At 38.6% G+C, this 24,415-nt stretch overlaps 1 protein-coding gene across 2 annotated transcripts; it reads left to right on the top strand.

Annotated features, from left to right (window-relative positions):
• The first annotated feature begins 809 nt into the window (after positions 1-809).
• On the top strand, positions 810-10,750 carry LOC113114332 (FACT complex subunit SSRP1-like). Of its 2 annotated transcripts, none has more exons than XM_026281243.1 (18): positions 810-969; positions 1,305-1,360; positions 2,139-2,324; positions 3,232-3,337; positions 3,501-3,694; positions 3,784-3,884; positions 4,676-4,805; positions 5,455-5,558; positions 5,638-5,766; positions 6,429-6,650; positions 6,739-6,811; positions 7,973-8,102; positions 8,842-8,887; positions 8,964-9,099; positions 9,190-9,357; positions 9,932-10,029; positions 10,107-10,266; positions 10,345-10,750. In XM_026281243.1, the coding sequence occupies exons 2-18, from the start codon at positions 1,307-1,309 to the stop codon at positions 10,420-10,422; spliced, it is 2,115 nt and encodes a 704-aa protein (XP_026137028.1). In that variant the 5' UTR covers positions 810-969; positions 1,305-1,306; the 3' UTR covers positions 10,423-10,750. The 2 variants fall into 2 exon arrangements, with proteins under 2 accessions (XP_026137028.1, XP_026137029.1); XM_026281244.1 differs by having other exon boundaries at positions 812-969; positions 1,293-1,360.
• The last annotated feature ends 13,665 nt before the right edge of the window (positions 10,751-24,415 follow it).

Raw genomic sequence — 24,415 nt, forward strand, 5'->3', positions numbered from 1 at the left:
TCTTTATGGCCATGTATATAAAATAAACATAAACATAAACATTGTAATTGAATTGAAAATCTAAAAAAATACAGTACATATACACGAGAGATATACACATATACACTTTATTTTTAGATTCAAATATTCATTCAAATATTTAGAATTGAATGAATTAATAGTTACTATTTTATAACTTATTAATAATATGAATAATGATATAACATTAACAATATTTTTATATAATAATACAATTATTAATAATATGTCAATGGTAACATTTAAATATTTTTTGTTTAATATATTAGTTTCATGCATTTTTATTTCGTTATATTAACGATCATGATTTAATTAGCCTATAATACAGGCATAATGTGGTTCTCTTCGTAAATAGCCTGGCCATACAATAAGGAGACAACAAATATGCTTTAAATATATATTTTTTAATCATTTGATATTCAATAACATATTTTAATGTTTAATATTAATAATACAATTTTAATATTTTAAGCATGCATTAAGATATTTTAGTTAAAATCATTTTATTTCGTTTTATTTACGGTCATAATATGGTTATAATATATGCATAACATAGCAGGTTATCTTTACAACCATAAATATTAAATAAACGTTAATAGTAGATATACCTAATGTTTTTTAATTACACCAATCAAAACGTTCTGTCAATTGTACAGTCCCATTTTTTTATACATTTATAAACTTGTTTAGTTTTTGTGTGCGTGTGTGTGTGTTTGTGTATCCGAATAAATAAAAATAAAAATATATTGAAAACGTCTGGAAAACGTGTGCGTGACCCTGCAACACTCCTTCCGGTTGACAGTGTTCAGAACCCGGATGCTTGACGCGGGAAACCGGCGAATAGAAGAAGAGCTCGATCGTCGAAATTATATCTGTGTTTACGTTACATAAAACATCTTCACCATCGGGAAACACCATTATTGTTATTTATAAAGTCGCTCTTCACCCGAAGTAAGTGTCAAAATAAGTTTGTGTTGTTTCCTGGTAAAGTTAAAGGAGTCGCGTTCGCTGCACGTGCGGCGCTGTTTCAAACCCGACTGAACTCGTCTAACACACTTAGCATCTCTTAGCATTTCTAGCTCTATTAGATCCATAACAATCCTCTCTGTAGTTCATCTTCACATCCCGTGGTGCTCAGAATGATGTTTGTGTGAGCAGAGCACATCTGTGGTGTTACTGTAAGAAGCTGAAGACGGAGATGAGTCTGATTGGTGCTTGTGCAGCTCATACAGAAGTGAACGCGATGTTTTGTTTACGCCTTTCTCTCGATGTTGGTTTATTCACAGAGATGGGAGACACTCTGGAGTTTAATGACATTCACACAGAGGTCAAGGGATCTTGGGTAGGTGATGCTCAACTTAATTCAAGGATGGAGTTCATTTTTACTACTATTACTATTATCATTATTATTATTATTATTATTATTATTATTATTTTAAACGCATAAACGTGCGAACATTAAGTGACCCCTAGGTGTCGCAGTTTTACATTTAACCTCAACTGGCCACACTAAAACATAAATCATTAATACATGCGTTATAAAACCTCTAAATCATCATTTTTTTAAATATATTTAATTAGACTCACTTCATTTCTAACTGCTTGTTTTCTTTAAAAAAAATAAAACTACCGGTAGCTTCTCTAATCTTTTTCTATTCTGTCTGTTTTCTTTTTATTTATTATACAATTAATAATAAAAAAACATCTAACACTAACATGCTCTGTTATTTTCCATTCTGTTTTTTTGTTATTTATTATAAAATAAAAAATAATAATTTTACTTTTAAATACCAGCATCTAAATGTTTCTCCTCCTCCAGTTTGAGTCCCATATTCTTACTTTATGAGCCATAAAAGCCTGATGTATCGGAAATGATGCAAAATGACAATGCAGACCTTTTGATATTTTTTCTTGTAACAAACAGATCCATTTAAGACAGCTTTGATATTTATGAAAATTATTCATACGAGTGCTGTTGTACTGTTCATGTTTGTTACTGCAGTAATATAATGCGCTCCAAACATGCATGTAACACTTATTGTGTTTAGATACAAACTTTAAAGACCAGACAGAGGATATGTATATTATAGATGAGGATATATCTCTGTGTTTGTTGTCAGAATGACGGCCGTCTGAGGTTCAGCAAGCAGTCTGTGGTCTATAAGAGCCATAAAACAGGGAAGGTGGACAGTATCCCGGCTCCGGAGCTGTCTGCGGCGCAGTGGCGTCGCGTCTGTCTCGGTCACGGGATCAAACTGGCCACCAGCGCCGGACACATCTACAGATACGACGGCTTCAGAGACACCGTGAGTGTGACGACCGACCGAAAACTGACCAATCACAGCTGCACATAGATACACGGATTGAAACATATTATATATATTAGTGCTGACAAATGATTAACTGTGATTAGTCACATCTGTAAATAAATATTTTTAATATATAAGTGTATTATAGATGTAATATTTCAATCATACTGGAAACTAGAAAATCAAATTATACCCAGATCCTAGTCCTAAATGTAATACTTCCTTTCTGCTTCTGCTTAAATGTTTGTTTTTTTCCCCCCGTGTCAAAGGAAGTGCAGTGTGTGTGTGTGTGTGTGTGTGTGTGTGTGTGTAATTCAAGATGTTTCAGGAATGCTTTCCTCCAGGGGTTAATCACTGGCCTCCAATAATGGATGTGTGTGTGTGTGTGTTTGTATGAAGTCATTGTGTTTGGTGTGTGTTATTAAGCAGTGCGCTGTATTCCGGAAGAATCTGTAACATGTAATGTAGACAGAGTTGACGTGAGCTCATGCTCGCTGTGCGGCGTTTAACTGTGACTCCTCATTGCTCCGTCTTTACATTAGGGACACAAAGCCATGTTTTGAGGATCAGGGAGAGATGTGTGTGAGAGATGTGTGTTTGTGTACTGTGAGGGATCCGCTGAGCAGAGCCAAGCTCGTTAGCGCACACACACACACACACACACACACACCTGGTGGAGTGACATGTGGAAGCGATTGCGCAGCGCTGGATAAATAAACAGACTGATTGAGCGTGCTCCGTATCAGCCTCCGGCCGGATTACACACGTTACACTCATTACACGGATTACACTCTTGACGTCCCAGAAGGCCGAGCGCTTTATTAATGACCCCACGACTGGATGAGAAGTGAGGCATTAATTCTGTTTATCTCTTCTTTCTCTCGCTCTTTCCTCTCCGCCGCAGGATTTTGAGAAAATCGCAGCGTTTTTTAAATCAAACTACAAGGTTGAGTTGACGGAGAAGGAGATGTGTGTGAAGGGCTGGAACTGGGGCACTGCCAAATTCTCAGGTACACACACACACACACATTTGTATTTTTGATCAAATACATATCCAGCCTTACTGAGCAGATGGAAACGACTTTTCAAAAACATGAAATCCTCACATCTTCAGACTCTTGAATAACAGATAGTTCCCTCTGTGACACGGTGACTGTTTCTGTGTGTGCTCAGGGTCTCTGCTGTCGTTTGATGTGAACGACAGTCCCGTCTTCGAGATCCCGCTGGCCAGCGTTTCCCAGTGTGCAACGGGGAAGAACGAGGTGACGGTGGAGTTTCATCAGAACGACGACGCAGAGGTGTCTCTCATGGAGGTCCGCTTCTATGTGCCTCCCAACACCGGAGACGACAGCTCGGACCCCGTGGAGGTGTGTGTGTGTGTGTGTGTGAGAGTGTGTGTGTGAGAGAGTGTGTGTGTGTGTTGGTTTGATGATGATCGTGTCTCTCTCGGTCGCAGGCGTTCGCTCAGAATGTCCTCTCGAAGGCAGATGTCATCCAGGCCACCGGAGACGCTGTGTGCATCTTTAAAGAGCTTCAGTGCCTTACACCAAGAGGAAGGTAAGTGTGTTTAAAGCATCCGTGACACACGACAATACACATCTTTTGCCAGACTGGTTGACTAGTTGTTAAATAGTTCATTCATAAAAATATTCACTTTTGTCTTCATGTTGTTACAATCCTACAAGACTTTTGAACACACACACACAAAAAATGTTTGTTTGCAGAATGACTCTCATTTGCTACATAATATGTGACCCTGGAGCACAAAACCAGTCAAACCAGAGATTTCTACATCATCTGAAAGCTGAATAAATATTTGTTAGCATACGACGATATTTGGCTGAGATACAACTATTATAAATCTGGAATCTGAGGGAGCAAAAAAATCTAAATATTGAGAAAATCATCTTTAAAGTTGTTCAAATGAAGTTTAAAGTTTTTAGCCATGCATATTACTAATATATTTATGGTAGAAAATGTACTAAACATCTTAGTGGAACATGATCTTTACTTAATATCCTAATGATTTTTGGCATAAAATAAAAATCTATTATTTTGACCCATACTATGTATTTTTGTCTATTGCTACAAATATTACCCCAGAGACTCCAGGGTCACATAATAGAGATTAAAATGAACAACAAAACTATTATACTCAATGCTGTTGAATATTTCAGATAATATAACAACTGCATCCAAATAAAACCTTGTACACAGCTCAGTTGCATGTAAGGTAGTTTCCATAAAACAGCTTTATTCAAACGAACAGAAATAGTGGAGCTCCCTCTAGTGTTTGCTGTGAGTGATGCACGTGGCTGTGTTTGACGGTGTTAGTGTCTGTGTCTCAGGTATGACATCCGTATCTACCCCACCTTCCTCCACCTGCACGGGAAGACGTTTGACTATAAGATCCCCTACACCACCGTGCTTCGGCTCTTCCTGCTGCCGCACAAGGACCAGAGGCAGATGTTCTTCGTGGTGAGTTCTGTGTGTTTACTCTAAAAGACAAACTGGACCTGATGCCTCCTGTGTTTGCTTGCACTCAAATGATTGTTGAAAATCAGTCTTAATGAAATGAAATGACAACCAGTGCTGTGTAGACCTAAAATAATCATATTACCAGGATGAAAATAAGCTTAAAGCATCTAAATGCTTGTGTAAGTAGTGTTTAGACTCCAAAAGCTTTTTTGGTGATTTGATTGCTTCCTTTGTCCTCACTTGAAAGTCACTTTGGATAAAAGCATCTGCTTAATGAGTAAATGTAAAGAATATTTGATATGATATACTTATGCAAAATAACACGAGCTGTTTTCCTAAACATTACCCTGTGAGCACAATCGCAAATATGTTATTACATTTATACAGCAGTTACCAAGAAGTACATTTTGAGTGAGTTAATTTCACACGCAATATTGCATGTTTTTTTTCTGTTTTATTCATTAAAATTAATAAAATAGTTCCAATTAAAGTCGGAGCAGGACATTTGTGCATTTTGGAGCAACAAAATCTCAGTCTTGAAGAATTTACCCTTACGACTTGTTTTGTGCTCCAGGGTCAGATTTATAAAAATGCAGCTTTGTGGTTTATTGCTGGTTCTTGATCGAGTCTGAATGCTTCTGTTTTCCAGATCAGTCTGGATCCGCCCATTAAACAGGGTCAGACGCGTTATCACTTCCTCATCCTCCTCTTCTCTAAAGACGAAGAGCTGAGTCTGTCTCTGAACATGAGCGAGTGAGTACGCTGGGCTTCCTCTGTCTCTCCGAGGTCCACCGGCGATCTGTGTCTGATCTGGATCTGTGTCTGTCTCCAGGGACGAGGTGGAGAAGCGATATGAAGGCAAGCTCAGTAAGAACATGTCCGGGTCGCTCTTCGAGATCGTCAGCAGGGTCATGAAGGCTCTGGTCAACAGGAAGATCACGGTGCCCGGAAACTTCCAGGGGTAAAACACGCACACAGATGAGCTTATATTAAACTCAACTTTTAATGTTTCTCATTAGGGGTGGATGATGTAATAGCATTATTTATATTCTGGATGAACAGAGCACAGCTGGATGGACGTAGTTACAATCACTTTACATTTAGAGAGAAAATGAGGAATAACAATGATTTGGTCTTTATTTCATATAGTAGTTTTTTTAATATATATACATATATTTGAATAGACAAATGATGCTAAAACCCCCAGTAGGTGGCAACAAGTCTCTGTCTTAATGAGTGATTCATTGAATCATTCATTCAAACGATTCATTCAAAACACTTGATTCATTTAGAAACGAGGCAAGTGACTGTTTCTATAATGAATCATTGAATCATTGACTCAAATGATTCGTTCAAAAGCAGATTCATTCGGGAACAAAACATTGCGGTGTTGGTTCTGAGACGCAAACATTTTCTTCTCCAGCTTTGACTTGAACTTTTTAACATCATTATAAAAGGCTTCATCATGCAGCGAATGCTTTTGGACAACGGTCACATTATTGTTAATGATAAATATCACGCACTGTGTGTCAGGATGAGAAGCTGAGCTCATTCTGAAGTTGTTTATCTCTCTCTGTGTGTGTGTGTGTGTCTCTCTGTGTGTGTCTGTGTGTGTGTGTGCAGTCACTCGGGCTCTCAGTGTATAACGTGTGCGTACAAGGCGAGCTCGGGGCTGCTGTATCCTCTGGAGCGAGGCTTCATCTACGTGCACAAGCCTCCGGTTCACCTGCGCTTCGAGGAGATCTCCTGCGTTAACTTCGCCAGAGGAACCACCACCACACGCTCCTTCGACTTCGAGATCGAGACCAAGCAGAACAACCAGTACACCTTCAGCAACATCGAGAGGTAAACCACAGACGGCAGCGTCCTTCACCTCTCCGCACTGACCAGTCTCAGATAATAACGGAGAACATCTCTCTTCTGTCTTGTGTAGGGAAGAATACGGAAAACTCTTTGACTTTGTCAATGCCAAGAAGCTGAACATCAAGAACAGAGGATTTAAAGAGGTAACTTCAAGATGTGTAATGAGTAATATGCACCACAGGGCTGGGTAATATCCAAATGTATTATTATAAATAATTATAGTTAAAAACTGTATTTGCTGTGGGGAAAAATCATTTTTAAAGCCAATTTTAATGAATCAGTGCTAAAACAGATTCAACCTTTTTTATTTATTTTTTAAATTTTTAATCCTACTATTTAGAAGTTTAGTAGGGTTTTTGGAGAAAAATAAAAATTAAGTTTTAATTCAGAAATTCAAAAGTGCCAGTAAAGACATTGTTACAGAAGATTTCTATTTCAAAAATAAATTCTGTTCAAACTTTCTATTCATCTGTGAATCCTGAACAATAAAATGTATCATTGTTTCCACAAAAATATATGGCAGCACAGCTGTTTGATATAATATAATAATATAATCTATAATCAGAAATGTTTCTTGAGCAGTAAATCATCATATTTTCATGATTTCTGAAGATCATGTGACACTGAAGACTGGAGGAATGATGCTGAAAATACAGCTTTGATCACAAAAATTAAATACATTTAAACGGATATTAATATAGAAAACTGCCATTTTAAATTGTAAAATATTTCAACATTTTACTATATTTTTAACCATATTTTTAAACAAATAAATGCAGCTTTGATGAGCAGAAGAGACTTCTATCAAAAGCATTACAAATCTTAATGTTTGAGCAGCACTGCATGTGCCCCACTAGAACAAATTTAACATTAACACAAATTATAACAAAGTCACATTACGTCAGGCCTTAACGTGCGCTATCCATTTAGCATTTCTTCATTTTCTCTTCTCTCCCTCGGATCCTTGGTGTAACTCGCTCTGACATGAGTGTTCGTGATCATCACGTTCAGCTCCAAGTGTTGTGAGAGTTCAGACTGTTATGAGTTTCTCTCAAGTCGTGTTCACACAATCTGAAGCTGGGTTTAACTAAATAAACACTCCATTCTGCTGACGGATCTGTGCTGACGGGAATAAGCAGGAAGTGTGTTTGAACCTCTAATTCTGTGATCCAGACTCGTGTGTGTGTGTGTGTGTGTGTTTATACTGATGCTGACACGCTTCCACTGAACCTGGTGTGGACAGCAGACACAAACACAGTCATGTGTCACACTGACATTATTATTGTGTGGTGTGTGTGTGTTAGGGCATGAAAGGAGCAGAGGGCTACAGCGACTCTGATGAAGACCAGCATGACGCTTACCTGGAGAGAATGAAGGAAGAGGGCAAGATCAGAGAGGAGGGAGACGGCAGCGACGAATCGGAGGGGGACAGCGGTACTCACACACCTCAGATACAATATACAGACACTTTCCACTTTATTTACTAGAGAGAAATAAACAGGGTCATATTTGATTAATAAAATACATGTAAACTTTAAGAATAACAGGTCGTTATATGTGTGTGTGTGAATCAGGGAGCGGGGCTAGAGGCAGTGATGTAGAAGTAGGCGGGGTTTCCCTACACTATGATGTCATAATGTGACTAATAACATACCAAGTTGTTTTGAATTAAACTGACAAGAATGGAGGATGTTTTTATAGTTCATCGAACTAAATATTACATCAGCATTCATTTTTTTAAATGTATTTTAGTTTTGGGAGGGGCGGGTTTACAGCATTCTGACAATACAATTTAAGATGAAAATTCTGATTAAATTCATAAAATAAAAATTGGATCGATAAAAGGTTTGCAAATTTAGAAGCATGTTAATTTTAATTTAAACATAAATGTTTAGGATTGCGTTAAATGTTAGTGAAAAATTATATTTAAATTTAATTAAAAAATATTATTACAATACACTATTCAATAGATTGGCAATTATATATAATATATCAAGCACACATATATATAACAGAGATATATAGCGTGCTTTTTCTACAGATGATCAAAGCTAAGTCCATGTCAGGTGACTGTATGTTAGGACTTGTGTCTCTAATGCTTTCTGGTAAACCTGAGGACAGTGTTAGTGGATTGTGCTGAATTCTGTTGTTAATATTGTGTATCTTCCTGTAGACGAGTCGTTCAACCCTGGAGAAGAGGATGACGATGTCCCAGAAGAGTAAGTGATTTAACCCTTGATGCTTGGACGGTTTGTCCGTCTCTCCGTCTGCTAATGTCATGTTGTGTGTCTGCAGGTATGACAGCAACGCTTCAGTGAGCGACAGCGAGGCGGAGGATGGAGACAGCGGGGAAGAAAGCAAGAAGAAAAAACCTGAAAAGAAGCCCAAGAAAGTGGTGAAGGAGAAGAAAGAGAGGAAACCACGGAAAGAGGTAATAAAGGTATCGGTGTGTCATAAATGAAAGGTGTAGAGAGTTCAGCCAGACAGATTAACCCTCTCCTCGTCTCTCTGTGGCCAACAGAAGAAGGTGAAGGACCCCGGGGCCCCGAAGAGACCGATGAGCGCTTACATGCTGTGGCTGAACGGCAACCGAGAGCGAATCAAGAGCGAGAACCCTGGGATATCAGTCACCGAAATCTCCAAGAAGGCTGGAGAGATGTGGAAGCTGCTGAGCAAAGACCGAAAAGAGGTGAGTGAAACAGCCTCATTAACTCTTTCACCGCCAGTGCTTTTAAAAACAGTGAATTTTGATCATTTTCACAGGATTTCATGATGCACAGAATAATTTGTTGTATGAACATGCACGAAAAAAAAGACTCCTGATCTTAATCTTAATGCATTATTTTATATATATTTTTTATATTATATAAATTTTTATTAACACTTATATGTACGATTTTTTTTCATTAAAAAAGTTTTTTTTTTTTCCTTTTTAAAATGTTCTTTATTTTATTTTTGTGATGTGACTTAAAGGCCTGGTTTCACAGACTAAGCCAGGATTAGGAAATCAATCAGTGCAAGTTTCCTTCAGCTGAAACAGCTCAGACTTACATTAGATTGAGGACTAGGTTTAAGCCTCGTCTGTGAAACCAATGACTCGATTTTTGTAAAAACCAATCACAGTTCTGTATGAACATATTGCTGAATTCTCAGTCTGTGGTTTGTGGTGTTGCAGACAGATGATAGAAGCACAAACTCCTGAAGCTGTGCTGTTACAGAGTAAACTGAGCTGCTTATATCAGAGTCTCACGTGTGTTTTACAGGAGTGGGACAGAAAAGCTGCAGAGGCCAAGAAAAATTATGAGAAGGCCATGAAAGAGTACAGAGAGAGCGGAGGAGGAGCGACCGCGCCTGTTACCAAGTGAGAAAACGTCTAGCAAACGTGCTTTAAAAACAGCATTAAGCATTTGTTGACACCGTCATTGCTTGTGCTTTCAGAGAAAAGAAGAAGAAAGGAGGGAAGGTGGAAGCTAAGAAGAAGAGCGGAGGAGAAAAGGAGAAAAAGGACGGTGGAAACGAGAGCTTCAAGAGTAAAGAGTTCATCTCGAGCGAGGAGAGCTCGTCTGAATCTGATCACGACCGAGGCAGAAAACGCAAGGTGTGCGACTGAACCCTTACTCTCGCTCGAATAGATTTATTTAGATGTGTTTAATTTAACCTGCTGTCTCCGTCACAGGCGTCTGATGATGATGACGAGGAAGAGGAAGCTGCGTCCACCCCCGCCAGCTCAGAGGAGGAGTCGGGATCTGACTGAAGATCACAGACCCATCAGAGACATTTCCACATCTCAGGTGTCACAGTCAAGAACTGAAGGCTACTCGGACCAAGACTTTCTGCTTCCATGTCTGCAAGCACACTTTCACATCTGTCATTCCTTTCAGACTGAGACAGACGTCACAGCGTCACGTAGACACACACGTAATTCAGGGAAGTGTGGATAGGTTTTCTATTTTTTTTTGCCTTTTTTCTAAAATGGTAAGACTGCACTTCAGTAAATGTTTTGGTAATTCTGATAACATGTTTTGTACTTTAAGCTATCAAAATGTTTTATCACGGTTTTGCAATAAAGGTTCAGCGAGCGATTCGGTGTCTGTGTTTGTGTGTGTCTGAAGATGAACAGAGGTCTTCGTGTGAGTAATTAATGACAGGATTTCATTTTGGTGTGACCTTTCCCTTTAAGTGTTTTCTTATAGCGCTGTGGCAGGAAAATGTATTCTGGGCTCATTTGCATGCAGCGTAGCATGATTTATTAATAGTGTGTTTACTGATGCATTAAGATCGCAATATGCCACAATGTTTGGTTATAATCGATGGACCTCTCTAAACTGCATAATCAATCTCTTATTTACATCAATGAGTGGATTCAGAAAGAAAATCTTTGCATTTAACATCAAGTGATTTCTGATGAACTTAACTCCGTGTGCAATCAGGTGTTCAAGACCGTAGAGAAATGAATAAGCTTCACTGCTCAATGCTTAAAAACGCGCTATAAATACAAACTGGTGACTCAAATACGACTTGGAGCCATTACCCAATAGATTTCACTAATTTCCTTTTATTAGTTTCATCTTTTGATAAAATGAGGAAATGTATTTGTGGTGTGATAAAAGTGCCAGACTGTGCAAGTCTCATGCTGAATGTGTGAAAGTTGGCAACCCCCTTTTTTGTTTTTTTCAGTTACCCTGGTTGCTTTCATAACAGCAGGGCTCAAAATATACAACCAACATGCATCGACTGCAAATAAAAACCTACAAAATCTATCTCTTCTGGAAGCTGATTCCAACATTAGTCCGGTGGACTTGGGGAAAAATCATTACAACATTCTTCCTAATTTGTTTGATTACAGATTAAGACAATATATGATATCTATAATTCTAATACTGTTCCACTCCTTTAAATACTATAGCATATAATGGTGTGTGTGTGAGAGCAAAAAAAAAAGATTAGCTATATATTTATATCACCTGTTTGTTTGTTTGTTTGTTTGTTTGTCAGCACTAACATCGCACAACAATCCTCATTGAAGGCAATTATGTACTGATCATATAGTGAAATATTTATTTTACATTTATGCATGTTTAGCAGACACTTTTGATTTACACAAAACTATGAATATGAGGGAAATAATGTATCTGGATTTAGCCACCTATCATTCGCCAGACAGATCAGAGGTGATGCCACCGTGATCAACCCCTAGTCTCAATTCATCCGTTAACGCAGTTTTAAACCCTGGTAATGATTTTACTATATAGATTATATTAGATTATATTTAGATTTCTGAAGAGTGATTTCTCTTTTTTATTTCCATGATTTCCATCAATTAAACTTCAGCAAGTTTCACTTTAAAAGCAATGCCGTCTTTTTAAAATCTGACGTGCGTGAGGTATTTCTGACACATATCAGGTTTCCCCCAGCTCTTTACGATTATTTTGGAATTTATAACTCATTTAAGGCCAAGTAAAAAAAAAAAACACTTGCCAAAACTGTGTACTTTGACATAATTGTGTGTGTTTTTGTCGTTTGAAGTGCTACTGGCACGCTCGTCTGAAGCGGCTATAGCCAGCATATGCTAAGCCGAACGTGCAGACTTTCAAACTATACTGCAACCACCTTCATCCAGTCTGCGCTATTTCTGCATATAACACTTTATACTCGTTTTAAACTAGAGTTATGGATATCTCCCTCACACAAGCTCTTTTCAATGTCGCTATCTATTAATGTTGCATTCCCTGGTAGATTGTAGTTGCCATGTTTTCACAAGAAAATCCACCCAATGCTACTCAAAACAAGCCCAAAACTAGCCCAATCCTGTTTCGATGGGGTTCCCAGTTAAAAAAAGTTTTCCCCGTTTTTTGTTTTGGTGGGGTTCCCCTGATTAAATTCGCATTCCAGGGGATAAATATCATGTTATTGGAGTTGCTTCAACCTTTGGACATGAAAAAACAACCCTTAGCAACATTGTTAAAGTAGCCCGACTCAACGGGAGAACCGCGGATTTGGTCCTGTTGCATCTCTTCATTTTCTTTTCCAGTGTTGCCACCTTGTGGACAAACTACCTTAGGTGAAAACACAATTCACGTACTCTTCTCACAGGCCGGATAAAGATGATTGGCGAGCCGAATTCGGCCCGCGGGCCACCAATTGAATAGCCCTGGTCTACGCTATTGCAAGTCGAGCTACTTTTATGACAGGTGCAAGGAAACACACCTGGTGTAAAGAGAAATTGTCACACTATAAAATATTACAAACAGATGGTACGAAATTACAGGACTTGGTAACAAATCACATGCACTGGACCCCGTTGTGCTAATTGCCTTTCCAAGGGGTACATCAATGTTTCTTCTTCACCTTTATTTAACCAGGACTCGTAGAGATCAAAAATCTCTTTTTCAAGAGTGTCCTGGCCAAGATAGGCAGCAGTACAACCATACATACAACACAGAATACACAATAACATAAGACAACTAAAATAGCAGATACAACAACCACAAGTCCTTAGCATATCATGCAGAACAAAATGTTTTCAAATTTTTCTGTAACTTGTTCCATGCAAAGGGAGCAGCAAAGTTAAACGCCCTTTTCCCCAGCTCAGTTCTAACATTTGGTACAGACAGAAGAACAAGATCCTGGGACCGAAGATTGTAAGTCCCTATATCTTTTACACTGATGTAGGTCAGAAGGTAGGATGGAAGAAGACCTAAAATAGCCTTATATATAAAAACATACCAGTGTTGAAGTCTCCGTGTTGACAGAGAAGACCATCCAACACGTTCATACAGTTCACAGTGGTGAGTGAGGACTTTAAGACCAGTAATGAACCTCGAAGCTCAATGGTATATAGTATCCAGTGCATGTAAACTTTGAGACGAAGCGTGCATATATAAAACATCACCATAGTCAATAATAGACATAAAAGTACCAGCAACTAACCTCTTTTTAGATTCGAATGAGAAACAGGATTTGATTCTAAAATAAAACCCTAGTTTAAGTTTTAATCTTTTTGCCAGCTGCTAAATATGAGAAGTAAAAGAAAGAGATTCATCTATTAAAATACCACATTCAATCTTCTTACCCTTCAACCTTCTTTCAAACAGCCAAAAGCCCCAAAGTACTTCAGTGAGAAGTATAGGTATTATAGGGCTGTCACTTTTGTGAAAAAATCATTTTCAATTTTTAAGACATAAGTGTTCATTGAATCAATTGTAAAATCAATTTTCCATGTCAAAAAAAAAGACGTTTCCTTTTTCAACGTCAAATAACGGACGAACGTAAAGAGAGCGCTGGAAACGCACAAGTCAGAAATATTTCTTATTTATTGGTATGAAGTTTCGTGCAGGATAACAAACAGCAACAGGAGTGCAGCATTCTCAAAAAAATATAAAGCCTATGCTTCAACCCGGCTGCATTTATTATTAAGGCAATTCAAAAATCTCCAAGATTAATTTAAATAATGATTCAATCCATTTCAAACACCTGTTCAAAAAATTTAACTTTAAATAGACTTGTGAACAAGCCATGTGTGTTTTTTTAATGAACGTGACCGACTAGGCTAGGCAGGCATAATGAAATGCACAAAAAGGGGTCCAGAGCAGGGCGTTTTTTTTTATTCACTATATGTCCAGCTGTTGAGAAGACTTGCTCGACCACACTCCGGATTTTCCACCACAAAAGCCGGTCGCTGTCAGCTTGCAATGGTCCTTTTCATAACTCAGAATCTCCTGTAAGTAGATGCGCGAATGAGGCGAATTCGCATCTTCCGTGGGGCGAGACCTTAAGTCTTTACATTGTCTTAACATTGAAATCATTTGCGCCATACGCTCTATTCGCGTTTGGTGTGAACGCAGCATCAACGTCACCGGGCGCGTAAAATTGCTGGTACTTTCTGTCTAGCTTTCGCAACGCCTACTGCACTTTCTGAATTCTTTATTTTCTTTTTCTTGTTTGTGAGTTTTGTTACATCTATATTTTTTATTGTTTAATTCTATTAAAATTAATAGTGTACATATTTGGTTAAAATCGATTCCCTATTTTCATTTTCGAAACTTTTTTTGATTGGTCCGATCGATTGTGCAATCGATTTTTGAACTAAAAGTGACAGCCCTAATCTATTATGACTTTGAAATGCAATATGAGAATGGAGAGCATGTTGCTAAGTTCGTCTGCGAGATCACCTTTAAAGGCAAATTTTTTTTTGCCGGAAGGTACTGAATGTATAGAGCGCCTAATCACAAGATTCAGGCATCCTCGATATGAAGGATACTGCTTCATAGCCCAGATTCAACTCCTTTCTAATTTTGGAATATTGCAAAGTGGGGGTTATGGTCAACCTTATCATGCAAGGATGTAAATTAATCTATACATACGACGACGCCTTTGACCAACAATACATTGATAGTTATTCCTTCATTCCGATGGCTCTATCCAAGATACGCATCCCTTGTCACGTGTTCCCCTCGGTGAACTCAGGAGACAGTTTGATGACAAAGTGGAAATTCTGCAAAAATGAGGGTCAACATTTTATGGGAATGCCATAAAATGAAACAGACCAATCCTACAAATTGCTTCATCCCGTTCTTCCATACCGTTGCCACGGAACATTTATGTTAGTGTTATGTTCAAAGATAAAAACCAGATGACTAGCTGCCGCCATATGGATGAGGAGAGGGCTCTCTCGGGGTGTTGGTTCAGCATCTAACTTTTAAAGGCAATCGAGAAGGGGTATGTGGTAGCCAAGGCCAAGCCATGTCGGGTTACCCATCAGACATTGTCACGGATGAGGACAAAGAGAATTACATCAAGGAATATTATGAGAAAGAGGGCATCCGACTCGACCCTGAAAAGATCGGTCACAACCCAACGCAGAAGTCGATAAGCAAATTAATTCTTAATTCATTATGGGGGAGATTTTCATCTCCGATGATGTGGCACTTGTTCAGATGCGTCTTCCTGAAGGGGAGATTTGCGAGGCTCGAGACATCAACGTGTTTATTGGAGCATTTACAATGGCTCATGCACAGCTTGAGTTGTACGACCTGATGTTATAAAGATGCCACCAACCAGTACCGCCTCAGATCAGGGTTGTTTTCAGAGTGTCCAAAAGAAAAAATATAATCATGTCTGCCAAACTTTTTAAACACCTACCTCTGTTAAAGTTGCTACATAGAGCTATGCCTAAACAAAAGCATCTTATTTTACAGTCATCGTCCGACAAACTCATCTTAGCATTCTGCAAAGTGGCTCTAAACATCCTTTATGGTGTGATTACAGTCAGTCACAAACAGTACCAAAAACTGAAAAGGAGAATATTGGATATTAAATTTCTTGCCAATAAGAAAATCAATGCACCGAACTCCCAACTGCTCCCCAAGTGCCGCAGCATAAATGGCTGCCCGCTACTCCGGGTGTGTTCACTGCTGTGTGTGTGCACTTTGGATGGGTTAAATGCAGAACACAAATTCTAAGCATGGGTCACCATACTTGGCTGTATGTCATGTCAAGATGTATCTTGTACCGCAGAACCACCTGGATATGTTGAAAACCGTGAACCCTTGTGAAAACATGCAGCATGACGTTGAGAACGATCTGGATGCGGCCATAAGAAATATTTTACTCAGGAATGATTAAGACCAATCGTGAAAAGGTTAAACTCTACTCAAACATCCTAACCAGGTTTTTGACGGTCATTAAACAAGACGATCGTGAGAGTGGCATTTTAACACTATCTTGACCACCGACATAAAAACCAACGTGCCATCGATACTTCCAGAGATGATGGAGGTTCAGAAAACATTGCAACCGAAGTTCTGAAAAAAAGTGCCATCGAGAAGTGTGAAAAAAGTCGATACATGACACGACAAAATGTCTAAAGCTAAAGGACTGAGTGCATGGAATGAATCGGGCGAATTTTTGTTTAAGGGAAAGGCTGTACCGGGTTTGCACATGCTTGATTTTTTAAAAATTGTTAAAGCACCACGCCAGGTCTGGGATGATCGAAGACCTCTAGAATGGTAAGAGTTTTTTCAGCATTTGCTGAATTAAATATACCATTCTCCATGGTGCTTAATCAACATATTAGAAATACAATCAGCTCTTTAAAAAAACAACCGAGCTCAAACGCCTGAGAGTGACTGGCCTTCTAAAAAGAGAGTTTCCTGTACTACCATGGATGAACCCGTGTTTAAATCACCGACATTCGATCAAAAGCAGTGGCTACAATTTTAACGTTGTATTTTTCATATTCTTTTAATCTATGTCTCTGTGAAATATTCATGCCTTATGTTCTTTAAATGTATAAATGACGTTTGAATATTTTTAAATAAAAGGCCATAAAACGGATGATTGATTTAAATGTTTTTATTCACGATCATGCAACTATTACACACACTGAATACAAGAAAAAAAAATTTCATTACAAGGAAACTGCATGTTCACAATGATCATAGGCGGTAAGTTCCTTAATGGTCTTATGGGTAGGTGATCACTTGGTAGAACCCAAAGAAAATGGGTGTTACATGATATTTTGTCAATAATAGCTGTGAGTTGCGATGTGTTCATCTTCTGATCAGTGGTAATCAAACAGGACCTGTCTATGGTTAGACACTTCGATGATGCTGTCAAACACAGTGTAAACACTAGCCGCGTTTCCACTGGCGAGCTTAAGCCGGGCATGCTAGTGCGTGCCAGGGTCAGTCCCGTTTCCACTGTCACTTCCGGGGCTTGATCGTGCCTCGCCGGGGCTTCCTCGGGGCCAACGGACAGGGTTTTTTGGCCCGACGAAAACCTTGGGCCAAAGCGGGCCAGCTGGGGCTAAAGGAGGGGTCATGAACAAAGGTGGAGTTCCTTTGCGGTTAGAGTCTGCGCTGCGGATCATTTCAGAAAGATAATCGCTTTAACACCAGTATTAAAGACTCTTTAAAATAAGTTGAGCTCAAAACTCACTCTTGGTTAGCAGCAAGTGTTTGAAATAACTTGATCCGATGATTATAATCACTAAACAAGGCAGAAATATTTATAAGCGATGTAAAAGACTATGCACGCTAAACATTAACGTTACCATAGTAAGCATGGTAAATATGACCGGGTGGATAAATCAGACGTCAGCTTCTTATTCTCTATCACAATTGTGTATTTATTAAGTAACATTTTATCTGTCGTCTCGTTTCGTGAGTTTAGCTCCACGTTGCATATCATCAAAATATAATAATGATTTTTGTTCGGGAGCTTTTATAAAAATAGAGAGTCTGCGCTGCTGATAATTTCGGAAAGATAACAGCTTTAACACCAGCATTAAACACTTTTTTAAATAAATCAAGCTCAAAACTCACTTTCAGTCAGCAGCGAGACTTTGAAATAACTTCATCCAATGTGTATTATAATCACCATACAAGGCAGAAATATTTAGAAGCGATGCAAAAGTCTGTGCACGCTAGGCATTAACGTTACCATAGTAAACATGGTAAATATGACCGTTTGATGAAATCAGACGTCAGCTTCTTATTCTTGTGTATTTATTTAGTAACATATTATCTGTCACAAGCCCCATCTCGAGAGTTTAGCTCACGTCATAAAAAAATATAATAGCCTAATGTTTTTGTTCGGGAGCTTTTATAAAAATAGAGATATTATCATTCATTCTAAATGTGACTGCAACTGTGGCTAATAAACAGAAACAGACTCGACTGCATAAGCAGGCTATTTTCATAAGCGTTAAAAATAAATAAATAAAATATAAATAAGTTTATTTATGTGTGATTAATTTTGAGTCCTGATAAATTAAATCAATAGCCTATGATCAATGTATCACTTATTCTACATCGATGCTTTTGAATGCGAATATATAACAAAGCATGCAAACAAATGGCCGCTTTTATCATCTTCGTTTTGTGATCGCGCATGTTTCAGTGACTTTTTCTGATAACTTCGCTTTGTTGGTGAAATAATGAGGTTGCATGACGTTGTTCTGAGAGGCGTGTAAAGGGTGTGTTTTAGTGATGCGCAGTGGAGTTTCAGGCTCCACTGTGGAAACCCTGCGCTATTCTGGCCTCGGTGCTACTGGCCTGAGGCTATATGCCCCGCCCGGCCCGTTTTATGCCCTGGCTTGCACTGGCCCAACAGTGGAAATGCAGCTAATGAGGTAAATAGTATGTGGCAGCAGCTGTTTGACACGTGCTACGTAGATGACCAGGAATTCCAAATCGTAATGTTTGATTTTTATCATAAACTCCGGTGAACACATCATTTTCAACCATAGCCAGGACTATAGATTTAGGTAAAGTCCCCACCACAAAAATTCTTGATTCGAGACATGGGACTCGAATATTTTCAGCCGCACCCTATCTATCGGGTACTTGCCGGTGGACAAGAGCAAGGTCTGGGTATGCGCAAGCCTCACAGATGGTGATACAGACACTTTCTAGACAAAAAATTCGATACATGGGACTCTATCGGCATGGCAAATAGTTTCAGGCGCACCCTATCTATCGGGTACTTGGCGGGGGACAAGAGCAAGGTCTGGGCATGCGCAAGCCTCACAGATGGTGATACAGACATTTTCTAGACAAAAACTAATGCCGAGACTAGAACGAATTTTTAGACCACGTCCTTGGCAGTCATCAGGCAAAATTCATCTTTGCGTCTGATCGTTCGTATTTTTATGTCGATGCCGTTTAGCATAAATTTTTCTTGATAGAAAATATTGCTGTGAATAAGAGCCAGCAGCTCCACGACTTTGCTTCCAGTAGTGTTGCGTGTTCTCTTGGTCAGTCCATTGTTATGCCCCACAGGGTCGGTTTCATCCATGTTACCAGCAGTCTTTGAAAAACAGACCTGCTGAGAAAAGCATCTCCTGCGCATCTTTGATAATTTCAAATTGATGGAATATTAGCATGTTATTTAGGTCTGTAATCTTGTGATTGTGTAATGTAATCTTCGCCGATAAAAATTCCAGAGCTGATGAGTCTGATATAGCGATAAAGGTGGTACTTGTAAATACGCATTTTTCTCAATAACGTTTGCGTCAGTGGGATTGTGAACAAATCCAGCTCATACTTAATAAACTCTCCCGACATATGGTGCAGTTGGACCATGTTAACATAAGTTTTTTATTTATATCGTAGTCAATACTTTTCTTTTCACAGCCTCCATGCGCTTTTTGAGCATGACTGAGACCTTCTTGCGACCGCTCTTTGTTTTCTTTGTTTTCTCTATTGGATGACCACGCCTTCTTGTACCAGGAGGCTTAGAAAAAACCTGAACCATCTTGAGCTTTGGGGTTACTGCTAGATGATCTTGACATCACATTTGAAAAGATGTCGGTCCCAATGTTTTTAGTGGCCAGTTTTAGGTATTGTTTAGCTATGCTGAAATCCCTTTTTAACAATTGGATGGCTAACCTAAACAGTCCTCTGAAAAGCTCTCCCAGCCCAGCCTATATATAACAGCACCCCATGCATATCTGGGCTGGCCGTCACCAGTAATAGTTCACATAATAAGCAGCATCCATCTCATGTGGGTTGTGATAAACCATTTTTTTTAAAACACAGATTATTTCACAGGCCTTAAGTGAAGTTGTACAATGAGTTTCCCCCAAAAAAGGTATTTCACGGTTTTGATCATCCTTTAATTCTACGGCGATTTGTCCGTGATGAGCAACTTGTTGACCGAAGCATAATGAGGTTTGTCGTATCTGACACTGATGGTGAAAGAGTATGTTTATACCCGGTATAAACGTATATGGTATAAAATCCCCCTTTGATATTGGCTTGGTGAGGAGCATCCGTAATAACGGTCTTTTTGAGATCAGCTTTTTCATGAGAATTGGACAGTCTTAAAACTATACTGGGTTTCACCCCTAAAATAGCGGAGAGTTAACTGTGGAAACACAATGAAATGTAGGGCTTTGCTACCAGTTGTATATTGTTTTTTAATTGATCGTAAGCCATTACCCCTGATGGTGCAATAACTTTGATTATCGTTCGATTGACCGAACGAATGTTCTCATAGTACCCTTCTTTTACCTGAAGATTATTTATTACTGAAACTCTGATAATCGTTTACCCACTTCATCGCCGGGTGTCTGTGTTAGTGGTGTAAATACGTTTTGATCGAAATGACCGTCGTTGTTGTTAAAGGTGTACCAAGTTCTAGGATATTACATTTCAGCAAGACCTACTTGCCACTCTCATTTTAGTTTTAAAAGTTTTCGCTAACCTGGTCGTATAACTGGATATGAAAAGAACAAAGAAGCATTGCACGTCAGTGTAATGTAGAAACCACGATCATCCATTGGTGCGTCTTTACTCGAATGATCTCTTAGTTAAAAATCTCTTAGTTAAAGCTAACTCTTTTTTGTCTATATAACTATTCAATTTAGGAGGCCATCCTAACCATTTCACTAGAAGTAACGTGGATCGCCCATTTTTTCCTCCTTTGTTGTCACTTACGATTATTTTATGTAGCACTTGTTCATAAAACACACCGTCAATGACATTTCCATTGTCATCAGACACTCTGTATATCCGTGGATTACGGGGGATACATGATGATATGGTGAAAAATTCCTCAGTATAGTTCTGTTCATATCCCTTGGCGAACAGTCCTCTCACCTTAGAAATTCTGACCACGTCCGCTTTTATGAATTTAAATACGGGTTGCTTTTTCTTCTTCATACTGCCATACAGGTTTTAAAACACGATGCATTTTCTTTGTTGACATCCACCGCTCTCATCTTTATACTACAATGATAGCTGGTGTTGTATCCCTGCATAATATCTTGCAAAACGTCTATGTATCTCTGTGAATTTATGGCGGATAAACATTTTTCACATACAACTTTTGAACATTCTATTAAAGTGCTCCACAATGCTGGCTTTCAAATCAATGGCCATAACAAAATTATGAATATTGTATTTTTTTTCATTAGATCTAAAAAAATTACGTACCGTATCCATCTGCAATCTCTTTGGAACACATCCCTCTTTGAGTATAGACCCAAACACTTTAGTAACTTTCACCCCGCTCTTGTTCTTTAGTGTTCTAGCCCAAGTATACTTACTAAATACATCGATACAAGTCAGTAGATATTTATTATTATCATTCTCATTGGAAAAGGTCGACATGTTGACTAGATCCGCTTGGAACTGCACGTCTGTCCCATACACCACTACTCTATTGCGTTTGTAGTTTAATGTATGTGCATCCTCCCCTGCAAGCCAGTCTAAGAGCTGTTTATCACTCAGACGGGCTCCAGTATCCTTTAACATGGCGTCTTTTAATCGTTTTTTACCCCCTAAAGACCCTGGGTTGGAAGGGGTGTAATAAACTTTTTTCACGAGCTTGGACTTGTTGACATTTCAATCCTCCATAAAAGAATAACGTGTACAAGTGCTAAATCAAAGTCTTTTATTAAGAATAATGATATAGTAAAAATAGGGTATCAAAATGGTTACATAGCAACAAGAACATATTTTAAAATGTTACAGGAATATATTTCACATTGGTTGCATAATAATAAGAAAAGTCAGATAGAATGTTGTTACAGATTGTCTAGCCAGTATAGACAATTTACATTTATGCCATATATCTGTGACCTAGTTTATAGCTGACCAGAATCTTAATCATTTTATCCTACCTTTTTTTCTGTTCTGATCTTTTTAAACAAATTTCACACATACATCGGTCACATATGTACACATACAGAGTACATCGCTAACTCCTTTTTTTTCACCGACTGTAGATATTTTGTCTAGAATTTTTATAAATATTACAGAGGGTTGTTCGCAACTGTTTACACATGTGTCAATTCACAGCATGAATTGGTCAAACTTCTCTCAACATCCATTTGTTTCTTGAGATTATTTCAGTTTCATTTGGCACTCGTTCTTTGGATTCCACTCTCGATCAATGGTCATAAGCATCATTTTCATAATTTAATCTTTATAATGGGGCATGATCACAAAGTCACTGATAAAATTTAGCCCGCTACACACGCATCCCATGCTTTTAACAACACAGATGATGGTGCACTGCTTTGCCAGAGATTAATGGCGTCGTAGACGAATTTATTGTAATGTATTGTCCAGCAACTTTTTCCTGATTTCCTGCAGCTTTGCGATGATGAATGGTTCATCTCGTAATTCTTGTAGGATAACTCCGGTAGCTCCTTGAATCCTCTAAATGTTGTTGTTCTTCAGACCACTGCAGCTCAGAGTAAAGTCAATGATAGTCTGAAGGTCAGGTTTGAACAGTTTACGACAGCTCATCAAAATGTGAGTCTAAATAATAGGCGGGAAGCTCAAACAGACAGCTATGTGGCAGCTGGCTCGGATGGTCCGTTGCACAACCCTCGCATTCCTTCCTCAATTTGATGTTTATGATGTGTTGCAGCAGCACCACCATTGTAGATGTTATGATCCTGAACCTAAGACCGTTGAAACAACCATCTGTGGTCTCGAACCCTGCATGAGTGGAGGTGTCAGGCAGACTGGATAGAAAGGTCAGGTTGTGATAGCAGAGTTTCGTACAGAATTTATCCAACCATTCTTTGCGCAGGTCTGGAGATTGGGTATTGCCTGTTGCAATATATGTTTGACAGCATTATCATCGGGAGCTTTGAGGTTGAAAGGAGCATAATCACAACATAAAGAGTCATCTTCTTGAGAGATGGTGTAAATGATATGTGTGTAGGTTTACTTACTGCTCTTCTTAGTGACAGTAACAGATGGGGAAGGACGGTAATGCCCACGAGTCATCGCTGAGGTAACTCTCAGGGTAAAAATAGTCATGTTTTAATTTTGTCATATCCCTCACGTAATTCGCACCATTTGAACATTTTGTTTACGATCGACAAGAGTGCTGTCAACAAACACAGATCTTGCAACTTGAACAAAAACTCATATTTATGTTATTCTTTCTGGTTCACCCATCGTATAACCGCTAAGCTTTGTCTTGGCCCCACAGACAAATACAGTACACAGTTGTACGGGGTCCTTTGAGGATGATTGCAGACCAAACGGTACCAGATATTCGGATCAATTCCATCCCACTCTGCCTCAAACATATTTGGACACTGAATTCACTCGCTGGATGTCAGCAATAAAAAGTTGATCTGAGAAAAGCTCCTGCAGTGGTGGAGCAGATTAACTTGCTTTGTAACTTTCCAGAGTAATGTAATCACATTTCAAGCAGAAGTGTGACTTAGAGGTACACCGTGTTAGATGTAGTTGTGTGGTTAACACTAACATCAGGCAAACAGAACATCTTAGGAGGAACCGAAAGTGTGAGAGGAATAGGAAAGTGGTTTACAACACCAGTATTCTCCATCAGCCTCTCAACAGAAATAATCATGTAAATATTAAAGCATAATCTGTAGTGGATGGTGCCTGATTATAAAACAGGAACAGAGATCTCAACTGCTGACCTTCATTTTTCACAGCCAAACACTTCAAATACATTTCTACACTTCTGGCTTACTATTTCTTTAATGTTTGCACAAATAACTTAAAAATAGGTTTGTTTGGTGCATTTTTCTAACATTTAAATATTGGTCTGTGTACTGTAAAAATGCTGTTTTGTCTTACTGGATATATCTGTACACAAATAATACATCATTCACTTGTTTTATAATTTTATGTTTATATGTTTCAAATCATTTAATTATGTTTCCATCTGCATCTGTAGATTTCAGCTACAATAGAGTAGAGTTTACTTGAGGGTTCATTCACAATAATTTATAGAACATTTGAATAGTT

Source organism: Carassius auratus, chromosome 14 (assembly GCF_003368295.1).
Source record: "Carassius auratus strain Wakin chromosome 14, ASM336829v1, whole genome shotgun sequence".
Lineage (NCBI taxonomy): Eukaryota > Metazoa > Chordata > Actinopteri > Cypriniformes > Cyprinidae > Carassius > Carassius auratus.

Bases quoted from the DNA above. Each gene is read 5' to 3' on its own strand.
- LOC113114332 (XM_026281243.1), top strand. From the start codon at position 1,307: ATGGGAGACACTCTGGAGTTTAATGACATTCACACAGAGGTCAAGGGA. The intron at 6,651-6,738 runs GTAAACCACAGA...TGTCTTGTGTAG, and splicing joins ACCTTCAGCAACATCGAGAG to GGAAGAATACGGAAAACTCT. The intron at 10,267-10,344 runs GTGTGCGACTGA...TCTCCGTCACAG, and splicing joins ACCGAGGCAGAAAACGCAAG to GCGTCTGATGATGATGACGA.